Here is a 26,598-nt window from a genome sequence, read left to right on the forward strand (position 1 = left end):
ACCAGGGAAGGTTTAGACTAGATATTAAGAAGCATTTCTTTACAGAACAGGTAGTCAGGCATTGGAATGGGCTGCCCAGGGAGGTGGTGGAGTCCCCATCGCTGGAGGGGTTTAAGAGTAGGGTCGACATAGCGCTGAGGGATGTGGTGTAGTTGGAAACTGCCAATGCTAGGTTAAAGGTTGGACTAGATGATCTTCAAGGTCCTTTCCAACCTAGATGATTCTGTGATTCTGTGAAATAAACTCACCCGATACAATAAGAAGAGCTTTAAACTGAAATCAAAGATGTATAAAATATATAGAAGTCACGACACAGCAGGCATGATTAGAACTTACATTTAAGTCGATATTCAGTTCTTCACAAATAGCCAACTCAACCTTTCTGAGAATTTCATCCGCACTGCCAACCAGTTCCTCTGAATTTGAAGATGCTTCTGACATCAGATCAAAACACTTCAAATAGATTAAAAAAAAAAGAACAAAAACAACCAACCAAACCAAACCAAACAAGCCAGCCTTGCAATTGAAAGGAAGAAGTTAGCAAGCAGACATCAAAACCAAGCAAGAAATACAAAGAGTCAGCACTACCGGGAAGCTAGCCAGGATTTGTGTCAGATCTCACTTTTAACTGCCTCACACTTGAGTGATTTAACGACTTCTAGAACAGAGTTAGTCTACCAGGCAGGAAGAAAGTCAATTCTTGCCTTGATCAGGTTTTATTCTCCTAGTCTCATTTTGATTTTTACCAAAAATGAAACAGTAGAAGAATCCCAATCCTTGTCCTATTGAGTTTCATGTCAAAAATCAACATGCGTGCTGTCCATACAGTGATACACGAGATGGCAGCTTCACTAGCGAGTGGGCTTTCCATTCCCGTGTAGTCTACCTGAGATAAAGACATATCCTGTGATCTATTTCACATTTTATCAACTGTGAAACAAGGTTAAAGATTTCACCAGGAAACCCTCTGTGTTTTCATAGAAGTCAGAAGCAACTTTAGCTTCAAGATACAAGATACAGAGGGTGCCACAGAAAAATCAGTAAGATGATATTATAATTACACTGGATGTTGTCAGCAGTTCTGTTACTCATATCTGCAGAAGAGATGTTACACTGGCAACCAGAACTGAAATGAAAACACGGTCCTGTATTTAACATGCAAGATACACAGTCATGACAGAAACCTGCAAACTCCACCTTGTTCATTTACCTATCAAGCACGGGTATTCCACTGAAAATTGTGAAAATATTTTATTACCTTAACCTTAAAGGAATTAAAAATAAAAACTTTAACAGTGCAAGTTCAAACAGTATGTTGCTCCCCAAAGCCTGGAGTTGCAGACTGGAAAGGAGCCATCCAGTGTCCAAAAACTTCCTTGTCTGTCATTGACCCACTTCATATTGTAGGTTCTGATTGATCCTATGTGAGACTAATCTGGATTCAGAAAGAGAGGAAGAGGAGCATCTATTTAAAACACAGGGAGGGGAAACTCTTCAAAGAAGCATTTCCTCTACATGACTGCTCACACTTTTTTAAAAAGGAGCTAGAAGTTAAATTGCAACAGAATAATTGAATATCAAAAGCTGAAATTATTAAGATACGAAAATGAAAATTTCTTCCTTGGTCTACCTAGCAGTGCTTTACCAACCCATGCCAAAAGTCTGCACATTTCCTGTGTCTCTGAGCTCTCTGTGGAGAAGTTCAGATTTGAAACAGGTAAAGCCAAGTTCATCACCACACTAACCACCTTTACTCACTTTCACACCTGCAGAATAGCATGCTGAATTGCACCCAGCAATCACAGAAACCCATCTGCAGGTTTGCTCACTCTCTCTAATAACTGACATGATTATAAACATTTGCAAGACATTATATTCATTAACACGATACTGCACATGACATGCACAAGGCTACACTGCTGCCGAGCAGCATTCATCATCAGGTCAAAGAACAGTCACTCGTGACAGCGTCTGGCCACAGTAAATGCGCTGGGTACAATGAAATGCAAGGGCAGAGAAACTATTCGCTGTGAAAGGGCATGACCCTTGTGGATTATGTACAGTTCACATGGGCAGGAAGGTTACGCTGACACAAACTGAGAACATTTACACCCAAGTGCAACAAGGAGATCAAGGAAGCTGGGCCTGCAGGAATGGAGGGAGAGCAGCTCGCAGTCTTCCCAGGAAGATCAAGAGTCCCAAACTGAGAGAGAACATAGATGTTAAGCACAGAGACAGGAAAGCCACAAAGTTACCTCCCTGCTTTACACTTTCTTTACAAGCAGAACTCAATGGATGGTAAGCCACTTCCACCATCCATCTCCTTTTAAGACAAGTAACATGCACTCAACTCACGACTGAAGAGACACAGCATCATAATGGTATTCCAGAAAATACTGCAGGACATGCAAATAGAAGGGGACAATAAATTCTCCACACTCGGTATTTCAATGAGGAAAAGGAAAATCTATTATGTATTTCTCTGCAGCCTGTACCTACATCACGTCAAGTCAGATTGGCAGCTTCTTTGTAGTGATCTTTCATCACCTTTTTCAGCAGTGTTTATGAACTAGAAACTTTTAAAATCTGAAGTCTTTCTATCCAAAGGCCACTTGAAAGGACTAATTAAAGCATTTCAGTCACACAATGAAGAGATATGGCACACCCATACAAAAGTTACACTTGCGTAAGTCCTGATCTTTATACAGAAGATGTCCTTTCCTAAGAAAGCGTAAGCCCTGGCTCACTGCAAAGGTACACTAAGGACAAAGGTAAATTACACTCTGTTCTGCAACACATTACCTTTCCCTCTGTATTGAGCCACTGTCATTTAGTGCCACAGCTCATCTACACAATCTCCCTGCTGCCATAGGTAGTTGTCCCTACTGACGCCTCTCCTCGCAAGCTCGGTTAGACAGTGTCATACTTCATCTTCTACACCAACAGGAAAGACTGACTGTTTGCCTTACCTTTAAGATACCGCTGAACCAGTCAGCGAGAACTTGCAGAGCTGTGTCTGTAGCATTTCTGACATAAATTAATTTCTGCATTTTATCGCTCTTGCTCTTCAAGAACTGTTGAAATGCCTCCTCGGAGTCATCTGCTTCAGAAACTTGACCACACACAGCCTCCAGAGAAGCAGACAGTTCCTGTGTGTCAAGTGAATCAAACAAAAACAGGTTTGCAAACTGGAATAAATTTGTGACAGTATACTAGCTATAAAAACCAAGACATTTAACACAGAAAAAGTTAGCACTACCTGTTAGCATAAAATTATTTCTACTACAAAAGCCTCCTTCTATAGTCCACTTCCCTCTCAGATCTAGTTGCAGTATAGCTACCAGAAAACACAACGCCGAAAAGGATCTCACACAGAAATCAGAAAACACAGAAGGAAAAGACACCACTAAAAGTTTAACAGCTCATAAGAAGTCATTTGTATTCTAGTCTTTTGTTCCCTATGGATTGGACTTCAAAGTCATACCCATCAGGACAAAGAGCAAAATGGGGTTCAATTTATAATGCTCCTCATAGAACTGCTCAAATTCAGAAAACAAAGTGAACTTGTACTAAGAAACAAGGTGAGCAGCCAGACACCCAAGAAATGCTTCTGGACTGATCCCTCCCTTCAGAAGTCAAATCTCTTCTGGTGCACTTCATCACCATGCTGATCCCTAGATGAAACAACAATTACCTACATCTCTGACACCTGAAGGCCCTTTCAAACAAGTTTTACAGTCTGCAAACTTATTCTGCAGGTGTATGAAGCAAAGGGTCCACCTCCTTTTGACTTGTATTGGAGAAGAAACTGAAATGCTACACATAAGGGAAAGGCATTGAGGCTAAAGCTCAGGGCAAACAGAAATCACTTTTAAACAAAGGGCAGTCTGTCAAACGACCTGAAGAACAAGCGAGCTCAGGGAAGAATCTATCAGTTACCAGTGGAGACAATGTCCTGACAGAAAGCTGCCTTCCTTGCGCCTGGGTGGAAAGTCACATGCTGAAAAATACTTGAGCACTACATTGGTCTTTGCCTGCAATTTGCTGTAGTTTGAAAGAGAAAATTCTCCCTAAACAGTGGGATTTAGAATAGACTAGACTATTTCAGTTGAAAGGGAACTACAACAATCATATGAGCCCAACTGCCTGACCAGTTCAGGGCTCACCAAAAGTCAAAGCATGTTATTAAGGGCATTGAGGCATGTCCAAATGCCTCAAACACTGAAAGGCACCAACTGACCCTCTAGGAAGCCTGTTCCAATGTTCAACCACCCTCTCAGTAAAGAAATGCTTCCTGATGTCCAGTCTAAACCTTCCCTGGTGCAGCTCTGAACCATTCCCATGCATCTGATCGCTGGATTCCAGGGAGAAGAGCTCAGCACCTCCCCTTCCACTTCCCCTCCTCAGGAAGCTGTAGAGAGCAGTGAGGTCACCCCTCAGCCTCCTTTTCTTCAAACTAGACAAGCCCCAAGTCCTTAGACATTCCTCTCAGGACATTCCTTCCAGCCCTGTCACCAGCTTTGTTTCCCTCCTCTGGATGCACTCTAGTACCTTCACATCCTTCTGAAACTGTGGGGCGCAGCACTGCACATAGTACCCAGGGTGAGGCTGCAGCAATGCTGAATGCAGGGGGATAATCCCCTCTTTTGACCAGCTGGTTATGCTATGTCCGATGCACCCCGGGACGGGGTTTGCCCTGCTGGCTGCCGGGGCACTGCTGACTCATGTTGAGCCTGCTGTCAGCCGGCACCCGGGTCCCCTTGCAGGGCTGCTCTCCAGCCACTCCTTTCCCAATCTGTACTTCTGCCTGCTGTTACTCCATTACTCTGGTGCAGAACCCAGCATTTTGACTTGTTAAATTTCCTCCCGTTAACCACAGCCCAACGCACCAACCTATCTAGATCCCTCTGCAAGGCCTCCTGTCCCTCAGGAGTCAACAGCAAACTTGCTAATGGGTGCATTGAACTCCTGCATCCAGATCATTAAGAAATATACTGAACAGAACTGGTCCTAGAATTAAACCCTGTGGAGCACTGCTGCTGACCAGTTGCCAGCCATTCACTACAACCCTTTGAGCTCCGCCCTTCAGCCAGTTCTTCACCCAGTGCACCATCAACCCGCTCATCCAACGGCTGGACTTGTCCAGAAGGATACTGTGAGGGACAGTATCAAAAGCCTTGCTCAAATCCAGAAAAAAATTACATCCACCACATCCCTTTCATCCACTAGGTGGGTGACCCCATCATAGAAGGGTATCAAACTAGTTAAACAGGACTTTCCTTGACTGTGCCTGATTGCATTACTCTTTAAATGCCTTTCAGTAGTACCCAGTATAATCTTCTCGGTAATTTTTCCAGGGACTGAAGTTAGACTAACAGGGCTGTAGTTAGGCTGTAGTTCCCTCACGCCCTTTTTATAGATTGGAGTAACACTGGCCAGCTTCCAGCCAGCAGGGACTTCCCCACATTCACCGGACAGACCTTTTGGCAGATGATCAAGAAGGGTCCTGCCATAACATCCGCTACCTCCTTCAGTGCTCTGGGATGAATCCCATCAGGTCCCATGGACCTGGGAACATTCAGCTGATACAGCTGGTCCCTTACAGTTTCAGTGTCCACAAATGGAAAGTCTGGAACAACCCTGGCCAGTCCCGACTCTAATTGAGCTTTGGCCTTTTGTGTTCTCCCTGCATAAAGGAACCACAGCTCTGTACTCTTCCTTGTGAAGCCTGACCTCGCTTCCAGAGATCATAAAAAAGTTTCTTTTTCCTCCTGAGCTCCAGGGAGAGCTCCCTGTTCAGCCAAGCTGGTCTTCTGCCCCGCTTGCTCAACTTAGGACACAGTGGAATCGCCTGCTCCTGTGCTTCTAAAAGGTTGTTCTTAAAAACTAACACTCACAGACTAAGCCCTCAAAAGCAGATTCCCAGGGTACTCTGCCAGGTAGGTCCCCGAATAGCTTAGTTTGCTCTCCTGAAGTGCAGGGTAGCAACTCTGCTGTCCTTTTTTCTCCTTACACTGAAAATTTTAAACACAACCATTTCATGATCACTGTGGCCAAGACAGCCACCTACCATCACGTCCCCCACGAGTCCTTCTCTATTCACTAACAGCAAGTCTAAGAGGGCATCTTTCCTAGCTGGCTCACTGAGTACCTGTGACAAGATGTTATCACCTACAAACTTCAATAATTTCCAAGAGCTGCTCATCACAGCAGTATGATATTCCCAGATGATCTCTGGAAAGTTGAAATCTCCCATAAGGACAAGGGCTACCGATCCAGAAATTTCTCCTAATTGCCTATAGAATAACTCATCAGTGCTTACATCCTGGCTGGGTGATCGGTAGTAGACACCCACTCCAACCCCTCCTTTGTTTTCCATCCCCCTAACCCTTACCCAGAAGCTCTCAACCACATCATCACAAACCGTAAGCCCTGTGCAATCAAACCTCTCCCTTACGTATAGTGTGACACCTCCACCTTGCCTGCCTGCTCTAACCCCCCTGAACAGCCTGCAGCCCTCCATTCCAGGACTCCCAGCATGGAACTCATTCTACCAAGTCTCACTAACACCAATGAGACCGTAGCTCTGGGAGCTGACCAACACTTCCAGTTCACCCTGTTTGCTTCTCATACTGTGTATACTGGTGTACAAGTATTTCAGATACGCTCCCGGGAGCGGTGTAAATGTTCTCATGAGGACTGCCACCCCCGGGCAACACCATGCCAACCCTTGGCTTAGGTACCACAATCCTGTTGGTATCCCCTTCCCCCTTCATTTGACAGGAGGAACCTGTGCTTTTGTAATAAATAGCATACTTGAGCTTTCAAAAATCCATCATTTTCCTTGCCCACATCATTCCCAACAAGGTGACTGAAGAAACCCTGAGAAAGGCTGCTGACAGTTTACTTATATAGAGCACTTCACTTTTTTTTTTTTTTTCCTTCTCTCAGATCCTAAAATATGAGCTAAATACCACAGACCTTTCCAAAAAACACCTAGGTCATGCAAATGAAGGAAAACACCAAAACACCTCTCTCCTCTCAAGAGAGGTTTTCATCTGTGCATCCGTTCAGACTCAACTGCCAATCCTGTGGAAAAAGCAGTATGACAGAACTTAAAGTCACCTGTCAGGAGCCTTTTAGGCACTTGAAACACAGAGGTCGTATGAGCAACCAAATATAACTTGAAGCAGAACAGGCTGACGCTACCACCACAGGCCAGAACGTAGCAGCAACACCCGCCCCTCGCTGAGGACTGCAGGTACTGCAGAGGTCAGGAAGCGAGCCTTGACCACTTCTGTAGAACTACATGTGATGATGCCACAGCCAGGCCCCAGCTCTACAGATACAGCACAGCGAAGGTTCAGACTGGGGCCAAAAGCATAAAAATTGCCGGGCATTGTGACTAACTAACTATGGTGACAAAAAAACCCAGAAAACCAAACAACCACCACCAAACAGTATTTTATAAAAATTATAAAACCACTTTCAAGGCAATAGGTACTACACTGAACAGCATATTCAGTACAATCAATCATTTAAAACATCGGTTTCCAACTGCACCAGGTGACATGAGCTTTGTACAAATACGCTTGGCTATAAGCTAATATGAGGAGGAGGTTTGTGCTAAATTTATGGAGGCTATTTAAATCATTCAAGCCCATAACAGATTTTTCTCACATTCTTTTCTGAACAGCTGGATATTAATACACATGGATAGAAAACGGCACAGCAAGGGAGAAGCCAGGTTCAAAAGAACAGTCTGAAGGCGGGAGAAAAAAAAAACCCAATCAATCAGCCCGTTAAACAGCCGCCAGAGGTGGGTAACAGAACTGAGAAAAGTGCTCAGCAGCAGGTTCACATCCAGTATCACACCTCGTTTACAAAAATAATAGCACTAGTCACACCAGAAGAGTACCTGCATGCATTCCATCAGGCTGTCCTCAAGGAAAGAATCCTGTAAGTTACATCCCATTTCTTCCCATTTATTTTTCTTACTATAAACACACTTCCCTAGAGCATTAGCAACTTCACCAGCGCACGGATACAGAAGTCGGCTCCAGAAGGGTAACAAGTGACCATCTGAGGACAGCTCAGTGGCCCACATGCACTCGTCCCAGACACTATCTGTAAGCGCAGTAAGTCAAAAGGAGCAGAACAAGCTACTACACACTACCCATGGGGCAGAGGGAACATGCTCACAGACAGCTAACACAGACCCACTGACAGCCGCTCAGCTCCCACCCTAGCTTGCCTCAGAGTAACTGATGCGTATGCCCACACTCTCAGCCTTCCTCTTGACCAATGCAGTACTATCACTTGGAAAGCACGGAGTTCACCATCTGTTTACTTTGGTCCTAACCAGCTAAACAGCTGCAGCTGAAGCTGTTGGAATTTGTAGCTCAGGCCAACAACCGTTCTCACTGGAAGGTATAAGATGTAAGTCAGAAGAGATGTGTGATGCAGAAGAGAGGTTTGCAACACACAGCCTCAGTGAGAGGGCCATTAGCGTCCCATTCTTCTGAGAGATATTGGGAAAAACTCTTGTTTCTCTAGGACAGCACAGCGTGACCTTTTCAGCTCTACGAAATTGCAGTTCTCACTGATACTTGGTAAAAACCCGTTTATTTCCCTACTTGGGAAAACTATTTTGATTTTCCAGCTGCTGATACAAGAGAGAATCATCAACACAGTTAAGCTAAAGCACAACATTCACGCAACACACCTAGGAGCATTCCAGTACTCCTTCAAGTATTTTCAAAAAACTTTTAAAATATCCCTGCAGTATGATTATCTAGAAGATGCTTAATGCCTACCACCTAGTGGATTAGCACGGCCTAACCTTTAAACACATACCAAAAAACCCCACAACCATAAAACAGAAAAACCCCGTACGATACAGTACAGCTTTCCTCTGTCAGGAGGAACAGGATCCACACAGGGCCTCCAGTGACAGAGAGCCACGAAATGCTAGCCATCCAGTATCTTTTCCAATTAGACACCAATCTGTATATCAGACTAGAATCAAAATATAAGTGTATCAAAACATTTTTTGAAAAATAATTCCATTAGAAATGGAGTAAGTAATTCCATAAAAATTTGAATGCTTCCATTTATTAATGTTGTTCCAACCTGATACAAATGTAAGTGCAGCCTGTAGTCGTGGTGACTTTTCCTACAAACCCAATCTCATACACCTGTGGACAAATTCATCTCTGGAATTGGCGCAGACAAGCTGTCAAACTATTGCCAACCTTCTTCCCCTCTCCACACACACTTGCACAGACAAAATAAAAGGAAGTAATACTTCTAAAGTTAAAAAGATGAAAAGAAATTATTTCTAATGGCAAAGCCCAGAAGCACCAACTTGGTGTTTCTATTGGTAAAGTCCTCTTCAGAAGTTCTTACTGCCTCTACAGAGCCTGTTTCCCTGTCTACTTCCCTACTTCCCGTTACTGGGTTGGCTGTGAGGGAAAGACACCCTTGGGATAAACACATGCTTCTGTAGTGTTTAACTCTCACCTTAAAAAAAAAAATGTTTTAAACATTTTACACTTTGCTACACTAGTCCAAACTACACAGCCACCTTAACAGAAAGGGCTCAGAAAGCTGCTGCTCAAATCCAGGATCTAGATAATGACTTGCCTCTAGTAACAAAACATCTAGGACACCAAGATCACAAGTAGCACTGAGAACCACAGGTGTCAGATGTACAACTTAACTCAGAAGTGTTATCTAAAGCTCCACTTGCTGCTGTCGAGGTCTCCAACTACAAAACATTTAACATTTAAGAAACACCCTCCACAAGTTCCCAGTGCTCCAGAAGCAAAACTGATAAAAGCAACCTCCTTACTTGTGACGTTCTCGAGCGCTCAGAGAGGGGCAGTTGATCCACTTCCAAAATGAATTCTTTCACTGCCGAACACAAGTTCTGCTGCATCTCATCTCTCTTGATAATCAACTCTTTCATCCTAGCAGAAAGAAAAGCAAGTCAGCAGCTCACACCCAAACACCACATACACAATGTGGAAAGTGATACAAAAAAGTGTTAATCCCTGCAAAGTGTGAATATCACAATACATATGCCTGACTAGGAACGAGTGAAAAAGCAAATTCTGGTTTTAACCTCTACTCCTATGACATGGCCACCGTGCACAAATACAGCACCCTTTACAGTATAAGAATATGCCCACACTATCAGACAACGGAAGAAACACTGCATGACTGTTGATAACGGTGGGAATCCTATCGCCACTGTAAATTTAAAGTGTCATAGTGGTTCTGCAGTTTTTGACTGTATTACAGAAATTAGAATTTGGATTATCCACACATAGACATGCCAAATCACATCCACAAAATCAGACTGCAACACATTTCTTGCTGGAAAAGAATACTTTAGAATCAAAAAAATCCTTTTACCAATTTTTTCCTTGCCTTCTAGCAGGAAAGAGAGGTGACCTGTAAACTCCCTGCTGATCATCAGTGATAAGATCATTAAACTAAAGATAATTTTCTAGAAACAAAACCAATTTCCCTTGGATGACTGGCAGGATTGGTTCTGCTAGCGAGAGAGAAACCCCACATTCATATCACACAAGGTACCTACCAGACTCGCCAAAACCAAACCTTCCAAAATGGATGAAGCAAAGCTACTCAGAAGCATGTTTGCAGTGTTCTTTTCAGTGATTTAACCCAACATGCCCACAAAAATATGAAAATATATATGAACATGGAAGACCGTGCTACAGCTTTACAGACCTGCTGTAAAGATTTGCTATTCCCTCCTACATCCATCTCCAAAAATAAAATGACTCAAGTAGCTATAACATACTGTCTTGACATGCATTCCCTTCCCCTCCCTGGGAAAAAAAAATAAAAAATCTTGGAAAGTCTAGCACGGAAGGCAATTAGTAAAGAAACAGGAAACAACACGGCAATAATGCCAGTTTCACATTAAGTCAAATGAACGCTTCCTACTAACAAGCAATAATAATATAAATATAACTCATATGTACACACAAACACAGGTTCTCAGAGTATTTAAATCTAGTTTATCCAGTGAAAGCTTAGAAGTTGACTTAATCAGGAGGGCATAAGCATCCACGGAAGACAGAATAGAAACCTTTTGCCTGTAACAGACGGCAGAAAGAGATGGACAAACTCCACCTAAAAATAAAACCCCACGTTGTAGCACACACTGTTTTAAAACTTCGATTAGCAATTGAACAGATGTTGCAATGCAGCCAGACATTAGTGGGCTGGATAATAAAAATTAGTGGATTAAGTTCTACTGTAGAAGCTGAACACAACATGGTGCTTCAGCACTGAAAACCATGAAACAACAGCACAAAAAGAGATTGAACAGGCACTTCTGCACTTGTTGGGTACCTCTGGTGACCAAAAGCACACACAATTTTTACAGACTCCCTGCTGGTTTTCCTGTGTAAGACAGGAGCTAGTTTGTAAGAGAATACTGTAATGCACGGCATAAAAAGGAGTAAGGACCCCTTGTCATAAAGAACACTTTTCAAGATGAGATTTCTGCAGAATATTACCTCAAAAACTAGAGCATTAGAGACTTCATGGAGGAGAAGATTCAGTCAGGCAACCAAACTCCCATTAACACCCGTTCAAGCACTAGAGTAAGTTTAGCAGTCTACACGTGACTAAATGACAGCCCAGGAACTCAGACAGCTCGGGAGCCATAGAACAAGTCTCCTTCCAGCGTCTGCCATTTAACTGGGTACATGGACAGTTCAGGGCTCAGACAATGCCTGTTAAACCACAACCACTTCAGAGAGCACTAAGTACACAGGCAGTATTTTAATAGCCTGCTTTACAAAGATGTAAGCTCATCACAAAAGCAAACAGCAGAATTCCATTCCTTTAAAATGGGCTAAAGGCTTCCCAAACTACAAAAGTTGGTTTATTTTGTGTCTGGTCTACCTTATACCTCCCAAAGAAAGAAAGAAACAGACAAACAAAAAACCAAGAAACAAACCACCCCCCAAACAAGCCCACACGAACAACCACCAGACTCAGTCATACCAAACACCAAGCTCGCTTACCATCTTGTTTCTGATAACTATAGCAATGCTTAGGAAAGTCCATCAGAGCAGGATAATGCAATCACCCCATCAATGCATTCTTGCTTAACTGTGATTTAGTGACCTCATAAGTAAGAGGGAAAAAAAAAAAAAAAAAAAATTAATCCCCCTCCATGTGTAAATTCTAATCCATTTGTAGAGCCTACTTCTACTTTTGGCCCCAGTTTTTGAGTCCCTTTAGTGCAAGTTACTACTTTGCAGTGCATGGAATAGCTAAAACTAACTCTAGCATCCACGTCCTCATTAAACAACTCTATTTATCCACCCTCCCCCACTTCTTTTTTTTTTTTAAATGAGCAACTGAATGGTCCCCCTTTTTTAAACAATCAGCATGATTTTTATTTCATCCTTCCCACAAAAAAATGCTGAGTATGTACACTACAGTCTCCAATAAAGTAAATCTTGAATATGTTTCTAAATCAAAATCATAAATTAAACAACACATCCATAAAACACTATCTACAATGTCTGACAAGTCAGTTGTATTACACTGTATTGCTATGAGTATCTGTCTACATTGCCATCATGGGAACTTCTACCCATCCCTGGTTTTTTCACCTGCAGAGCCGGCATCCTCTCAGTAACGTTTCATCAGAGAGCTGTTAAGTGACCAGCACCACTACCTTCCTATCTGGGTACAGAATTTACATCAAATTCTGTGTTTTGTTTTGAACACATTTTTAAGCATTTCCACTCCAGAAGAACCAGCTTTGTTATTTTCATGCACACCATGCCCCAGTACCATGTCAGTTCACTGATTATCTTCTTATGTTTCCAAGACATGTAGAACATAAATACCTTATTAAGAGCAAACGCTCCAGTCACCCATCTTCATTTTTGGGACACTATCCAGGAGAGATCCAGTTAAACCAGCATAAACCAACTAAGAAAGCACAGACAATGAAAGCTGAAATAATGCCATTTACTCAAACTTCACTGGGTTTACTCACACCTGTGACATTTAAGATGCATGAGGTTTCCCCCAAAGCAAGACAAGATGTTCACTCCCAAGAGCTTACAAACAAATGAGGCTTGTACCAGTGAAAGAGGGCATCAGCACTCCAGGGAGGTTAAAGGAAGAGCACATTGCTTGGGCAACCGAACAGCAAGAATTAACTCAGTAAAACCAATCTTGGCAGCTCGGCCGGCAGCTTAAGCAAACAGAGTTCAACAGCCTGCTGTGGTATAACAGCCAGCTATTTCATGTGTTGGGGTCCACTGGGCTTCCTGTACCTGCACTGACATGTACCTCATTTTAACTGAGCAGGAAACAAAGTTAGTGACATTAACATACTCGGTTGCACCATCAAAAATACTTGTTAGCCCATCTACAGTCAGTATCATTTCAGTAGGGATAACAGGCAGAATAAGGGCAAGCACGCCCGTTTACTGTGTGCATCCTGGACACTTCTTATATTTGAAAACAAGTAGCCAAGATTCTGTGGCATGTTACAGCACATAAAATAGATCTTCAAAAAAATCTAAATTATTACCAGGGAAAAAACGTTAAGTCACTACACTGCACATTAAAACTGGACAACCTTTGCAGTACCATGGCTCTAGCATGATGCCACCAAAGCTCTTGTTCTGTTCCCTTCACCGACCTACCACAGTCTTCAAGATACTCAAGCCAAATTCCACAAGGGCTTTGCCATGTCCTGCTTCCAGCTGCTACCAGCTCATCTTGAAAAATAAATTAAGTCTTCAGGGAGCTCTACACTTCCACACACGTTTCCACGTGCACACCCTTTGCAGCATCCAGGCACTCTGGGGGATACCCAACATCTCGCAGAGCTTCCGTCTTTTTCATTTTTCCCCCATTTCAAGCATTTGTGACACTACTATGACAAGTTCCTCTCTTCAGATAGCAGGATTTTTTTTACAGCTGCGTGCTCTTGCAAGTCACAAGATTCCATGCCACCTTTCATGTACATCCTGGTTTAGGCAATCAGGAACAATGTCCTCAGCAGGGAGACACAGACACACACACACACAGACACACACAGACACACACAGACACACACAGACACACAGAGACACACACAGACACCCCACCCCCACCCCCACCCCCCAGCAGTGTTGTTGATTTCTGAACAAAAGGAGTTTTCAAGCCATGTGTGAGGCCACCCCTTGCCAACACAAAAGAGGGGGCACACACACACACACGGACATGGAGACAGACACACAGACAGTGCTCTAAGCTCATTTCAGCGCTATTTCAACTATTTTGGCAGTGTAACACACTACACTGCATCATGCAGACATGACTTCAGTGTTAGCCATTCACAACTGAAACGGGTGACGATGTCCAGATTGTCTAACATATTCCAACACATCAGCCCATCAGAAAAACCTCAAGCACTCTTCAAGAATGAAAGCACTCTTCTTTTCATGATGTTTGTCGTGGAAGAATACTTCTTGCTGGGGTTCGCAAGTCAACCCCCCCCCCCCCTCCCAAACACCTCAGACACACTGCACTGTCACCTGAATGGCACCAAAGCAACCATCTCCTCTGTTGATCAAACGCTTTGAGGCTCCCCAGAGTCTGCCCCTGCACCTGTCCTAACTGCTGTCCGCGTTAGGAGTTTTCTTTCCCCCTATCCCCAGCCCGACCATGTCAAAGCAAAACTGGACAATGGGGCAAAAACAAGTTCTAAGACAGCCTTGCTTTACTTGTCTGCGGTTGCTCTGCAACGTTTACCAACACACTTGAGCTCAACCCTCCCATGTCATCTCCAGAAATCTGTAACTTCTACTCTTTCACAAGGGGTCAGGAATTCACCCAGGGAAAGCTTGTGCAAGTGAATCCCTAAGCAGCCCTGGCTCCTGGGTACCTCACAACCTAGCTGTTCTTCTACGTATTACTCCCCTACGCAAGATGCAACACCAAAATGTCATCTGCTTATTAACACTTAGTGTCGTCAAATTTAAACATTTGACTTTGCTGTAGGTGAAATGCTGTTTACTAAAACAATTAAATGTATGTCATGCTATAGGTGTGTTAATACTCTTCCCAGCACAAGCAGCAAAACCAGAACTTACTCGGGTTCTCCTCACGGCTCATTATTTTCTAGTCCGTTCCACGAGCCATTAAATGCAGGGTAATACAGCCCCACTTCTTAAGCACACCCATGGCCAACGTCTTCAGTTCTACTCAAGCCAGTCACATCCCATTTGCTGTGGTTCCCCCAGGCGCACAACCGCCACCCCCTCCCCGCCGGCCCCAGAGCGGGGAACCTCCCCGTTCCCAGAGCAGCGCCGCACGCCGGCCACAGCCCAGGAGCATCCCGAGCAGCACAGCCGTGCCCGCACACCCCGGCAGGCTCCTGCAGACCCCTGGTTGCAGAGAAGTTGCCCTGGGTGGCAGCTTTCCCCCACGCGAGTCCCTCTCCCCGGACACCCGCATTTGCGCACCGCTCTCCCCGCAGGAGGGAAGCGTGTACTGGGCAGCGCCCCGCGGCTTCAACAGAAGGTTTTGAAGACAGACGCTGCAGCTGCACAGCCGAAGAGGCTCAAACTAGTACAGAACAGAAACTCTTTAGCTGCCATGTTCTGATTTCCTTGTATTTCTCTACAAAAATCAAGGGTGTCAAAAAGTCTGGGTTTAACACACAGAAAAACCCCACTCCACAAATACACCAGTTGTGGCTACGGCAGCAGAGCCCCCAGTGTTACCTGACAAAGCAAGATGTTTCCATGCTGTGCTCATGCTAGCCAGCTACACTTGTAAGACTAAAATACTCTGTCCATAGCTGTTAAATTATAGCTCTTGAGAAAAAAATAACTCCAACCTACCACGTTTCTGCATAACTGAATCCTCTCTTGAGCCAAGTCATGCTCTGTCCAGATCTTCTGCAATTCTTCCAAGGAACACGGAACAGTGAGACATCCTTCTGTAACAACTTCTATGGCTTGTGAGAGCTGATCCTCAAAGCGACTCCTCTCACTTGTGTGCCTAAGTTGTAAGGAGGCAGCAAGGTTTTACCAGGACTTTTTTCTTCTGGAACTCAAGCAGTTTAAAAATCAATGCTAGTCAGACCCCTCGACCATACGAATTTTGAGATAGCACCTGCCACGTTAATAACCTACTTTCTTTCAAAAGGCAGCAGCAGCAATCTCATTCAGCTGTTAATCTTTTTCTGAGGAAGGACCAAGAAGACATTCATTATACCTCAGCATTCATAAGGCTGTACGTGGAAATCCTCTCCTGCCTTTAATTTCCCCTCTGTCCCATTTCCTCTCTTGGTATTTTTTTTCCCCACTCATCTTCCACGAACACATACACCAATATATATACACACACCTTCTTAAAAGAGCTGATGGTCATTTCTATTTCAAGCCTTCTCACTGCAGTTTTGTCCCTTCTTTTAAAGCCAGAAGGGTAATCTGGGCTACCCAAAGATACACTTCTCACAGCAATACAGATACCCAAGGAACTCTGACTACCCAGATACTTTTAACAATTAGCTGCATTTACTAATCAGCATTTTCTTTGAAGACGGAATGGAAAGCTCTTCTTGCAACAGCTATGGTAAAGGAGCAGAAGTGGACAAAAGTCATCTGACAAACATCGAGAAGCAGGCAACACAAATTCCAATGTGAGCTTCCAAAAAGCTCAGGTTTCAGCCTTGCTTTTGGGAAATATTCCCCTCCATATGCAACAATTTTTTCTTAGAAAGTTAACAAAACTTCTGGGAAACAAAAAAGCACGCATGACTTCAAGAGATAAGCAGGGCAATGATAAATAGTACTATTTCAGAAAACACCCACATACCTCATTTCTTTCGATGCCTTCACCTTAGCAGCCAAACTTCCCACTGTCATCCAATGTATGTACGTAGGGTTTCCTCAAAACTTGCAGAAGACCTCCTGGATGCTTCCTTCTCTCTCTGAATTATTTATCATTTTCGGGGCAGTGTTTCAGCAAAGACAGGTGAAGATAGATCAACAGTCACGGCAGTCAGTCAGGATTACTGACATGCAGAGCACAATTCAGACTTTTGAAAACAAGAGCAACACACACATACACACAGAACTGCCCCTCTGCAAAACACTAACAAAATGCCTAGAAAGACGTACACACCAATGAGAGTAATTTTATTTTCTTTAATAGCTCCTTAAAGGTTAACGGTTCATTTCCTTCCTCTCATTTCAGCAGTGATGTGTTCAAGTGTATTTCTTCAATTACTCCCCATTTGCTAGCAACTCTTCCGTCAACGTGGAATTTTTTCTTCCCTTGCTGAAAAATTCCCACCCAAAATTCCCATTTCAGGGAACTCAAGTCCAGGACCTCATTAAACTCCTTACTCCCATCACTACCACACCTCAGATTGGTGCAGCAAAACAAGAACTTCTGCTGTATGTACAACCATCCTGACCTTCCTACAAGGAATATTCTTAAGACGAAATAAGGAATATTCTTAACCCAAAAACAGTCCACACACCACACCAGGCTATATTCCTCAAGGGACAACCTAAATTTAAAAGTTCTTGCTCACAGAGATGCTTTTATAAACTCCACTTGAAGAAATGAAACAGAGTCTTTAAACACTGTTAGCCTTTCAGACTCGCTACATATTATATTAAAAAACCCAAAACCACCAATAAAAAAACCACAAACATAGAAGGATTGATATAGTCTCGTATTTGCAGATGAGCATCCAAAGTCTCATGACTCAGGGTGGTTTTTTTAAGTACCCCTCAAAGCCACCACCACACATCACCCTTCTAAAACAATCACTGCCTACCATAGTGTTTTTAGCAGGGAGCAAGTATTTTCCTATTTAGAAGAACTATCCACAACCTTTTCTTTTAAAGCAGTTTCCTTGCACTCAACACAAAATAGTAATAAAAATTTGCAGAAAACAGGGTTTTTTTTAAAAAATCATCAGACTATATAGAAGAAATGCTTCTAAGAAGTCCTTGCATTCAAGTATTTTTTCTTAGCTGAAGACATGTAATTCTGTTGCTTGTTAATTTAGTTTGCACAGAAGCGCACAAACATCGTATCTTCGGCAGATGGAGGATCTGTGCAATGACAGGTCAGTATATGCAGAAACACAGGTGTTCTAGGTAGAGGTAACCAAGTACAGCTGGTTATGAGTAGTTTTATTCCACAAAGAGGAAAAAGGAAAGAGCTGAACTGCACTACAATGAAAGCATAAGACAGAAGCATTGCCAGACACACTGGCAGCGAGGAGAGAAGCATCCTCCTTGCATTCCCACACACCTGAAGTTCACATTTCAGCTCTTGAACCGTCAGTTCTAGTTCCTTCTGCCTCTGCAAGAGATTTACAATCTGCCCTCTGAGAACTTCTTTCTCTCCGGACAGCTTCTGATCTAGACTTTTTTGTGCCAAGCTGGTGTCTGACGCTGAGGTAAAAGCTGGCATTTTTGCCCTTTTAAAAGTGAATTAAGAGGAATTCAATTAAGAGAAAAAAAAACCCCACAACAAAACAAACAAAAAACAAAAGTGCATTCTTTCGTGCTATTGTAATTTCAAGAATGACTACAGAACACCACATCAAAAAGACGACAGAAGCACCTGCACAATTGTGCTTTACTTCTCCAGAATTTCTATTCCTCTCCACACCAGTCCTTACAAAGACTGTTACACACCGTCACAGAAAAAAATACATCATTTGAAGACAACCCTTCATATGTTTTCACAGTCACTGGCTCAAAAGTCTTTCCCATCCAAAAAACATCATACAATACCACACTGCAGATCCAGAAAAGTCAAGGTCCATTGTAATTCAAATCTTCTCTCTACTAAGGAAGCCAAAGTACTTTAAGGTTAGTGGTTTGGATCTGTACCCTAAAAGCCATTTTTATAACGAAGAAGAGTGATGTGAAGCCATCTGTCTCAGAGTACTGTGACAAAGTCCCAAAGCTCTACTAGACCCCGCATCAACTTCATCCTCACCCGCATGGCTTTGGTTACATCCTAGCTTCTTTCTTTCTCAATTTCCTTCGCAGGCATACCATCTCAAAAATGCCTGCGACATGCAAAAACTTAAAGGACACCAGAGCATACAGAAATGGAACAGAGAACCTGCTGGCTGCCAGCTGCTCAGGCCAGTCAGGATACTTCTGTCTACAAAGCCATCTCAACACTGCATGCCAAAAAAAAAAAGCTATTTATTTTTTAAAATCAGATTCAGAGCATATCCATTACTCAGAGAACAGGGTAGATCAATCAAAATAACTCAGGATGAGGCACTTCACTATACATGTAGACTTTCTGAAGAGCACCTCATTTCATATTCGTGTTTGTTAACAGCATAGACTTGCCTAAATGGTCTTATTGTAAAAAAGATTTGGATACTTTGCTGGTATGTGGAAGGGTGTGCCCTCAGGCGGTTCATTAAAACTTTCTAGAAACTCAAATTATGGAACATTAGTGAATTCTAAACAAGTTTTTTTGAAGAACATTACTTCCTACACTATCCCAACTTTCTAAATGCCAAGTACCATCCTTCCCACCCACAAACATTTGTCTCAGCAGCCTGTTGCCATGGCAACTGTAGGATAAGTCTCTTTAAAAAGATTTCTGACAACAACTGTAACTGCCAACTTACCACCACCTCCTGTCAATGTAACTACAAGTTGCACAGACATGGTTATCCCCGAAAAGCTTGCTTCAAACTGTGATTGCTGGCTTTATTTCTTAGAAGCACACATTGTTACATTGAAGGGAAGCTGCTACAAGTGTACTTGAAATTGCTAATGTGCAGGGACCTGTAATATAAGACATTTAGTTTTAACGTTAGACATCACTGGTATTTTACCAGCTTTTTTTCCTGTATTTTTCCGTATTTTGCTGTAATGTATATAATTTCATTTCTGCTTTTCCCTGACTACCCTCTGGAGTCGTTACCCAGTTGCCCACTTGCAAGAGGCTTAAGAACCTTGAACTCCTCGCCTAGGAAAGGTCCGACAGAGCTGGGACACTCTGAAGAACTCCCCAAGTCCATCTCTGAGAGCAGGAACCTGAAGGAAACAAGGGCCCGAGAAGACGCCGGTGTGGAGAGGAGTGCCTGAGAGCTGGAACAAAGAGGGGCTGAAGGACGGATGCAGTGACTCTGTGAGCAGAGAGGGACACGAGAGCCCTCCAGTGCCCTGGGGGACAGTGTGAGAAAGGCTGTGGGGACCCCTCCGGAGGGGAGAAGACCCTCACTCTATTGTTACTATGCACGCTCAGACTATGTAAATGAGTTCTAAGAACCCATTAGCATAAGACTGCCTTTTCTAAGCAATCTAATGCAGAGGTTGCTTTTTGTGTATATTAGTCAGAGAGTTTTGTCAGTAAGCGCGGCACTTGTGGTGGAGCGATGCCCAGTGCTGCCCAGCGCTGCGAATAAACAATCCCTGTGACCAGTTGTACTCACTCCTGCCTGTGGAGTGAAGCTCTTTGTTTCAACATTCCTACACAAATAAATCACCAAAACACATTTGTCCTGCTAGGTGAGCGTACTTTCACATTCCACATTTGTGTCCAGTGAGTTTTTCTTAGAGGTAAATAAATAGGGGATAGATACCAAAAGTCTCAAGGACAAGCTTATAGAAATTACACAGATGCTAAAACAAGTATCATTCACTGCATTGCTGATCACTGCAAATGTGCTGGAGGCCTGATGTCCTGCAACCTGCACTTTCAACTAAGCTGTCCAGTATCTTCTCCTCTTCTTACTAGCTGCTACCCCTTCCTTCTTTTGCAAAATCTTGCATTGATAGGTAAGAACAGCCTGTCTCTGCAAATCAGATGAGGAAGCTATCCAACCAGCAACAACACTGATGAACAGCTTTGTACAGATCAATGCCCTAATTCCCACCACCGCAGCATGTGCACACACACAAACTCCCGTCCACGGAGTACCAGTATTACTTGATGCTGGAAAGGCAGAAATTGTATTTTAGGTGCCCACTTCCCTCTCCATCTTCTCATATGGACAAATCCCAGCAACTGAGCTAACCAGATCACTCATACAAAGTTTTCTGTGACATCCCACTGCCTTACTTTGATGCAAACATTTTTCCAGTAAAATTCCAATTCCTTGCGCTGTCAGTACTTGGTCAAAGAACCCTCCTGGGGTGCCGTTCAGCATCTGATCAGATCTCTTTATCCACAGTGGAACTGAAAGTTTTATCTCCTGATGTTGGTGTTGCGTGACATATACTTTTCTCTCTTCTGCATCTCTAGTGTTCCCTGCAGATGTGCATTTTTCAGCAAACCCTGCCCTGGCCACCTCTTGTCCAATACCTATTTTTTCATGTACTGCCTGGGCAATAATGGTACCATCTTCGTGCTTGGCTTTGTGACGTATTTTAATTTGGTTTTCAAGAACTAGGCTGCTCAAGAACTTCCTCCCCCCGTAAAATAAAAATACAGTGAAGTTGTGCACTGGATACTCTGAATGCTTTTAGCTGAAATCAGCCGTCTTTCTTCTAAGACCAAAACCCAGAGAGCTGCACAGGTAAAGCTTATGTTTAACACATTTTTTCTGAAACAATGCTGTATCTGAACAACTACAACTGTACCTGATCTAATCACTGTCAATGCCAGACTGGGCTTCAACACCAGTAGCTCTCCCTCAGTGTTCAGCTTTGAAGAATTAACCAGCGCCAGGCCAAGAGGGAATGGCCTCAAGCTGCGCCGGGGCAGGGTCAGACTGGCTCTTAGGAAGGATTTCTGTCCAGAAGGGGCTGTTGGGCATTGGAATGGGTTGCCCAGGGCAGGGGGGGAGTCCCCATCCCTGGAGGGGTTGAAGAGTCGGGTTGACCCAGCACTGAGGGATCTGGTGGAGTTGGGAACAGTCAATGTTAGGTTAAGGGTTGGACTAGGTGATCTTCAAGGGTTTTTCCAACCGAGATGATTCTGTGATTCTGTGAATTCAGTATCATTTATAAGTGACGGAAGTCCAAAGTCCCATCAACTCTCAATGGAATTTGCAACCAGATTATCCAATTCTTTTAGAGGATACTAGACCAACTGTTTAACAGTATTAATCAAAATAATATGAAAAAAATATTTGAATTATTACATTAACAGCCTTTCAGTATGTGGTCTAGAAGTTGAAATAGCAACATAGCAACAAATGAATTCTTATGTGTATCTACCTTACTGAAACTACTCACTTGGAACTTGGAAAATACCAGAATTGGCAGCAATCAGCTTCATCCGTACTATCAAAGAAAAACAGCTTTGAAAGACTGGGGAATACACTCCAGACCTTCACAAGACATCTGGGAGAAAGTTATCTTTTATTAACGAGGTTGTTTTTCTTTTTGCCCCACCACTTCTGAAAACAAGCTGGTTTTGCTGAGAATTAAGAAGGAAAGCAGTGGGGGCAGGAAAGCTACACGGAGCAAGCAAATAAAGCTTTAGCTCAAGCAACAAGAACTGTTTAAAAAACCCACCAACAAAAACCAAAAGACACACCACCACCACACAAACAAAACAAACCCCAGGGAATTGAGATTTTCACCTGTCTCAAGTGCTCACACCAAGCAGTGTCAATAGGACCACAGGGGTGAGAGCATACACAGGGGGTCTCGGGATCTCCTCCAAAGGGCAGAGGGGTACACTAGGCAGCCGGGGCAGCCGCCTCCTGCCTCCTCCTCCTCCTCCCGCAACTGCTGCTCCCAAGCCGCCGGCTGGTGAAGGACGGGCAGTGCCAGTGAGAGCCCTGCAGCCACTAAGGCTGTAAATGGTGTCCCGGAAAGGGAGACTGCCACTGGGAAAACTCGACCAAGGGTCACCAGTGCCACTCAGAGGGGCTCAAAGCTTTTACCAGTCCTGTTGGCATCAGCTCCTGAGCCTTTCACGTTCGCTGCTGGCCAGGAGCGACAGAGTTCCTACCGCCACTCACGTTCACCTGCTATTCTAACCAAAAGTCTGTACGGTACCAGGCACACAGCATTCAAGCTGCTCATTTGAGCAGCACTCAAGCTGTGAATTTATGGCAGGTTCTGTGACCAAGGGAGGTATTTTTCCCTCTGAAGGGGAAGAAACAGAGGCACTTTTGTTCCTCACCACCAGAAAGAACTCGGGTCAGTCAGATATAGACCTTAGGCTCTGAAGATGGCAAAAGCATGCTCTAAAAAACACCCCCCTGCACGACCTGAACCATTTTTGACAAAACCATTTTAGTTTCTAGCGTATGTTCAGGACAAGAGGTCAGACAGTTCTTCCCAGCATGCCCTGCCTTCACAGTGAAACATCCAGCTCTTAGGAGGCTCCTCCTGGTGAAACTGCTGATATTTGGCAGCATCAGATCCAATCATCTAGATGTTTCAAAACCTGTTACTCACCCAGTTAAATATGTTGAAGTTCTGATCATTTGGTATCTGCCGTCCCCAGAGTCTGTACTCCTCGGCAACACTCGGACATTGCAAGTCTGGTGGAATTTCAACTATGACTGATGTATTCAGAACCTCAGAATTTCCATAGTCAATGTACAACACTTCACACTGCAACAATAGTATAAAATATAAGTCAGCAGAGGTTACACAAACCTCACACAGGAATATGCACTGACAGCTACTAGAATAGAAGCATTTTAACACACAGGCATGTGCAGAGATCAGAGTCTTCTCTACTAAGCCTAGACACCCTTCCAAGGGAGGAACCAAGTCAGAGAAATCTCTTGTGTTGGCACCTGTCTAAAAGCTTAGCGACAAAACTTTAAGTAACAAAACAGATCTTTGCTGGCAATTTTTTCTTTCTCCAAGGGCTACAATCAAGAAGCAATATAGAAGACTTTCTGTAATGGACAGCTATGTAATCTAATGTTTGCATGCCAACCAACCTGTCTAGAAACCAGCATTTTCAGTAGGAACTACCAGCCTCCTGTATCAGTCACCTAATGCTGATTAACAACTCTTTCAGGTCATCCCCATCAGTGCTAACATGTCACACAAAGGCTGCTATTTTTACCACTCCGAAGTTTTGAAGTTAAATTACACTACTTAACAACATTAACTACCACTCACTCGTGAATCTCCTGATAAAGAGATACAAACAGCATTTTGCAAGTATGTCATGCTTTGCCAGTCTTTTCATCAGCATTTTTCAAAATTCTAGGTCACTTGAATTTGTGTCCCACGTATATATTCACCATTCCTAAACGCATTCACACACAGCAAGTTTCAAAAAGAGGAGTTGCATTTATTCCTGTCATCCTACATGTAGAACTGATAGACAATTAAAGACTTTAAAAAATGGTTCCTGCCTTTTCCTCGCTGACCACTTCCTGTACCAACATCCACCTTCAGAACAGCCACCATAAATCCGGAAATCAGGAAAAAGAGATCAAAAATAGCATTTTGAAAATATAAGCACACCTCAAAATGGTATTTGTAATACATTACAAATCTTATTTTCACACTCTCCTACAATTATCCCAACAGCAGTATAAAAACAAAGTAATGCATTTGATACCTCATCTCCTAATAATATATGCTAATGCCTCAGAAACATAATCCTCTACTCCAACAACAATAGCTCAAAGAAAATTTTGCAAGTAGAAAACCACCACCATCTTACACAGCTTTTTCCATGGCTTTTCTGTTAATGTGCTGCCACAACATTTTATTGACACTGACGGCTTATTAAGCCTGACAAAGGAACAAGCCAGTCACACCACAAACACGCTGGGTTTGCTGTTGGTGCGTTTTCTTCTTTTTCAAGCAGAACACAGAAGGTCATTTACCTGCACACACAAACGGTTCAGACAATCACTTTAGGTCAACCTTACTTTGCAATAAGCCATCAGTAGTTCACGCAAAACCAAAAGCTGCCATCCCTCTCTGTATGCCTGTCATCGAACTGCCATTAAATATGCCCTTGTTATCTTCCTAAGAGCACTCTGTGCAGCGCATTGAACAGGACAGGTCTTTGTAAGATCTTCTGCACTTCTTGAGATGGAGCAAAGAATCACTTCTCAGAAAAAGCAGTGCTCTCTTGTTAAAGATAACTCATAATGTGCACTGGACAACGACAGAGAATTCAGCATTCTTTGTATTACCTTCCTGTAGTATTTCCCCGAGTGTTAAAAAACCCCTATGGCTGCATAATTTAACTGAAGTCTGAAGTGCAGAAAGATTTAAACTTGCTCACACAAAATAAGCGTTTTCTTTAGGAAAGCCAGCAGTTTTTAAAGAGATCTTAAGAGAATACAACCCACAGCATAATCAAACATCAAGAAAACACCTAAGAACATGGTTGCATAGAATTAAGGCTTTTACATCCAGGTAAAAACAAACCCCATTTACACACCACCTACTTACCTGACAAAGATCAGGTTTGCTACAAACTGCATCAGCCTGAGGACAAGCTTCTGCCAGCACACGACTCATTTCCAAGAGGTCCTCACGTCTACTGACATTCTAAGAAGTGTGGAGAGAAGGTACATGTTATTAACTGTCACTGTTAATAGATGATGGCTTGTAACATCCAAAAATTAAACCAAAACAGTTGCACTGCTGTTGAGGCAAGTAATGCCCCACCTTAAGCTTTCAATCCTCATGATTTCGGTTGCGTTGGTAAGCCTGCTCTCATTTTCTTCCAAAAATTCATGAAACGGATCAGGGGCAGGTGACATACCCCAGAGAAATAGTTTGCAACGGACGCTTTTAACAGTTTAATTCCCAGCTTCTGTGAGCAGCATGCAGATCTTTCTTATCAATCATTCCTCACAAATTTTAGTATGCATTTGGTGTTCTTTTTCTTTCTCTCCTTAATACAAGGAGGCAACAGCTCTGGCACACCCCTTGCTCTTTTCACATGCAAGACTTGGGTTTTGGTTTGGCTGAGAGAAGCCGTGTCTTTCCAGTTACAACTCGGGATCTGAACCACTGTAACACTGGGTCAATTCCAGTAACACGGCATTATATCAGACAACTTTCTGCTTTGTAAGTCAAAAGAAAGGATCCAGAGCTCGGAGCAGGCAAGAAAACACTAGTACAACTAAACATTTAGTTAACCTTAGAAGTACACTCCTAACTTTTGTACCTTGCAATATGAAATAAAACATTGTGACTGAGTTGCAGAATACCAGGATAAGATCCTAAAGGAGAATTACCTGTTCCTGTTACATCCAAAAATCCCTTTATTGGAAGAAGCTATTCCATAAAGAGTAAGTTTGGTCCCCCTCCCCAAATTCCCCCTAGGGAGATGACAAGCAGCATTACCTCCTCCAACAGGCTCCCAGTTACACAGGTGTTGACTAATATGCCCACACCAAGCTGCCAGCAGACCAAATACAAAAGGCAAACTCTGGTACTCCCGGATTTTTCCCTCTCCCTGCTGCACCCCCACATTCATGAAAACTACTCATTGTTCGGGGTTTTTTTACTTTTTCTCACCCCCCCCCCCCATCCAACATCCTCCTGCCCGGCTACACGAGACTCGAAAGGACCTACCAGCGTCACTGAAGCTGCCCCAAACGCTCACCTAGAGCAGGGGGTTCGCCCCCAGCAGGACTCCGAC

At 43.3% G+C, this 26,598-nt stretch overlaps 1 protein-coding gene across 1 annotated transcript in view; it reads right to left on the minus strand.

Annotated features, from left to right (window-relative positions):
* The window catches only part of LOC141916971 (serine/threonine-protein kinase 31-like), a 38,266-nt gene extending 12,555 nt beyond the window's left edge, over nt 1-25,711 (minus strand). Inside the window, 16 exon segments of the mRNA XM_074809972.1 lie at nt 337-453; nt 2,970-3,149; nt 9,854-9,971; nt 14,665-14,669; nt 15,903-16,062; nt 16,882-16,930; nt 16,933-16,996; nt 18,337-18,505; nt 21,127-21,172; nt 21,175-21,473; nt 23,410-23,579; nt 23,625-23,771; nt 24,102-24,112; nt 24,368-24,500; nt 25,398-25,496; nt 25,589-25,711. Coding sequence (XP_074666073.1) covers nt 337-453; nt 2,970-3,149; nt 9,854-9,971; nt 14,665-14,669; nt 15,903-16,062; nt 16,882-16,930; nt 16,933-16,996; nt 18,337-18,505; nt 21,127-21,172; nt 21,175-21,473; nt 23,410-23,579; nt 23,625-23,771; nt 24,102-24,112; nt 24,368-24,500; nt 25,398-25,496; nt 25,589-25,711 — 1,890 coding nt within the window.
* Nucleotides 25,712-26,598: the final 887 nt, after the last annotated feature.

The sequence above is a fragment of the Strix aluco genome, chromosome 33 (genome assembly GCF_031877795.1).
Source record: "Strix aluco isolate bStrAlu1 chromosome 33, bStrAlu1.hap1, whole genome shotgun sequence".
Taxonomy (NCBI): Eukaryota; Metazoa; Chordata; class Aves; order Strigiformes; family Strigidae; genus Strix; species Strix aluco.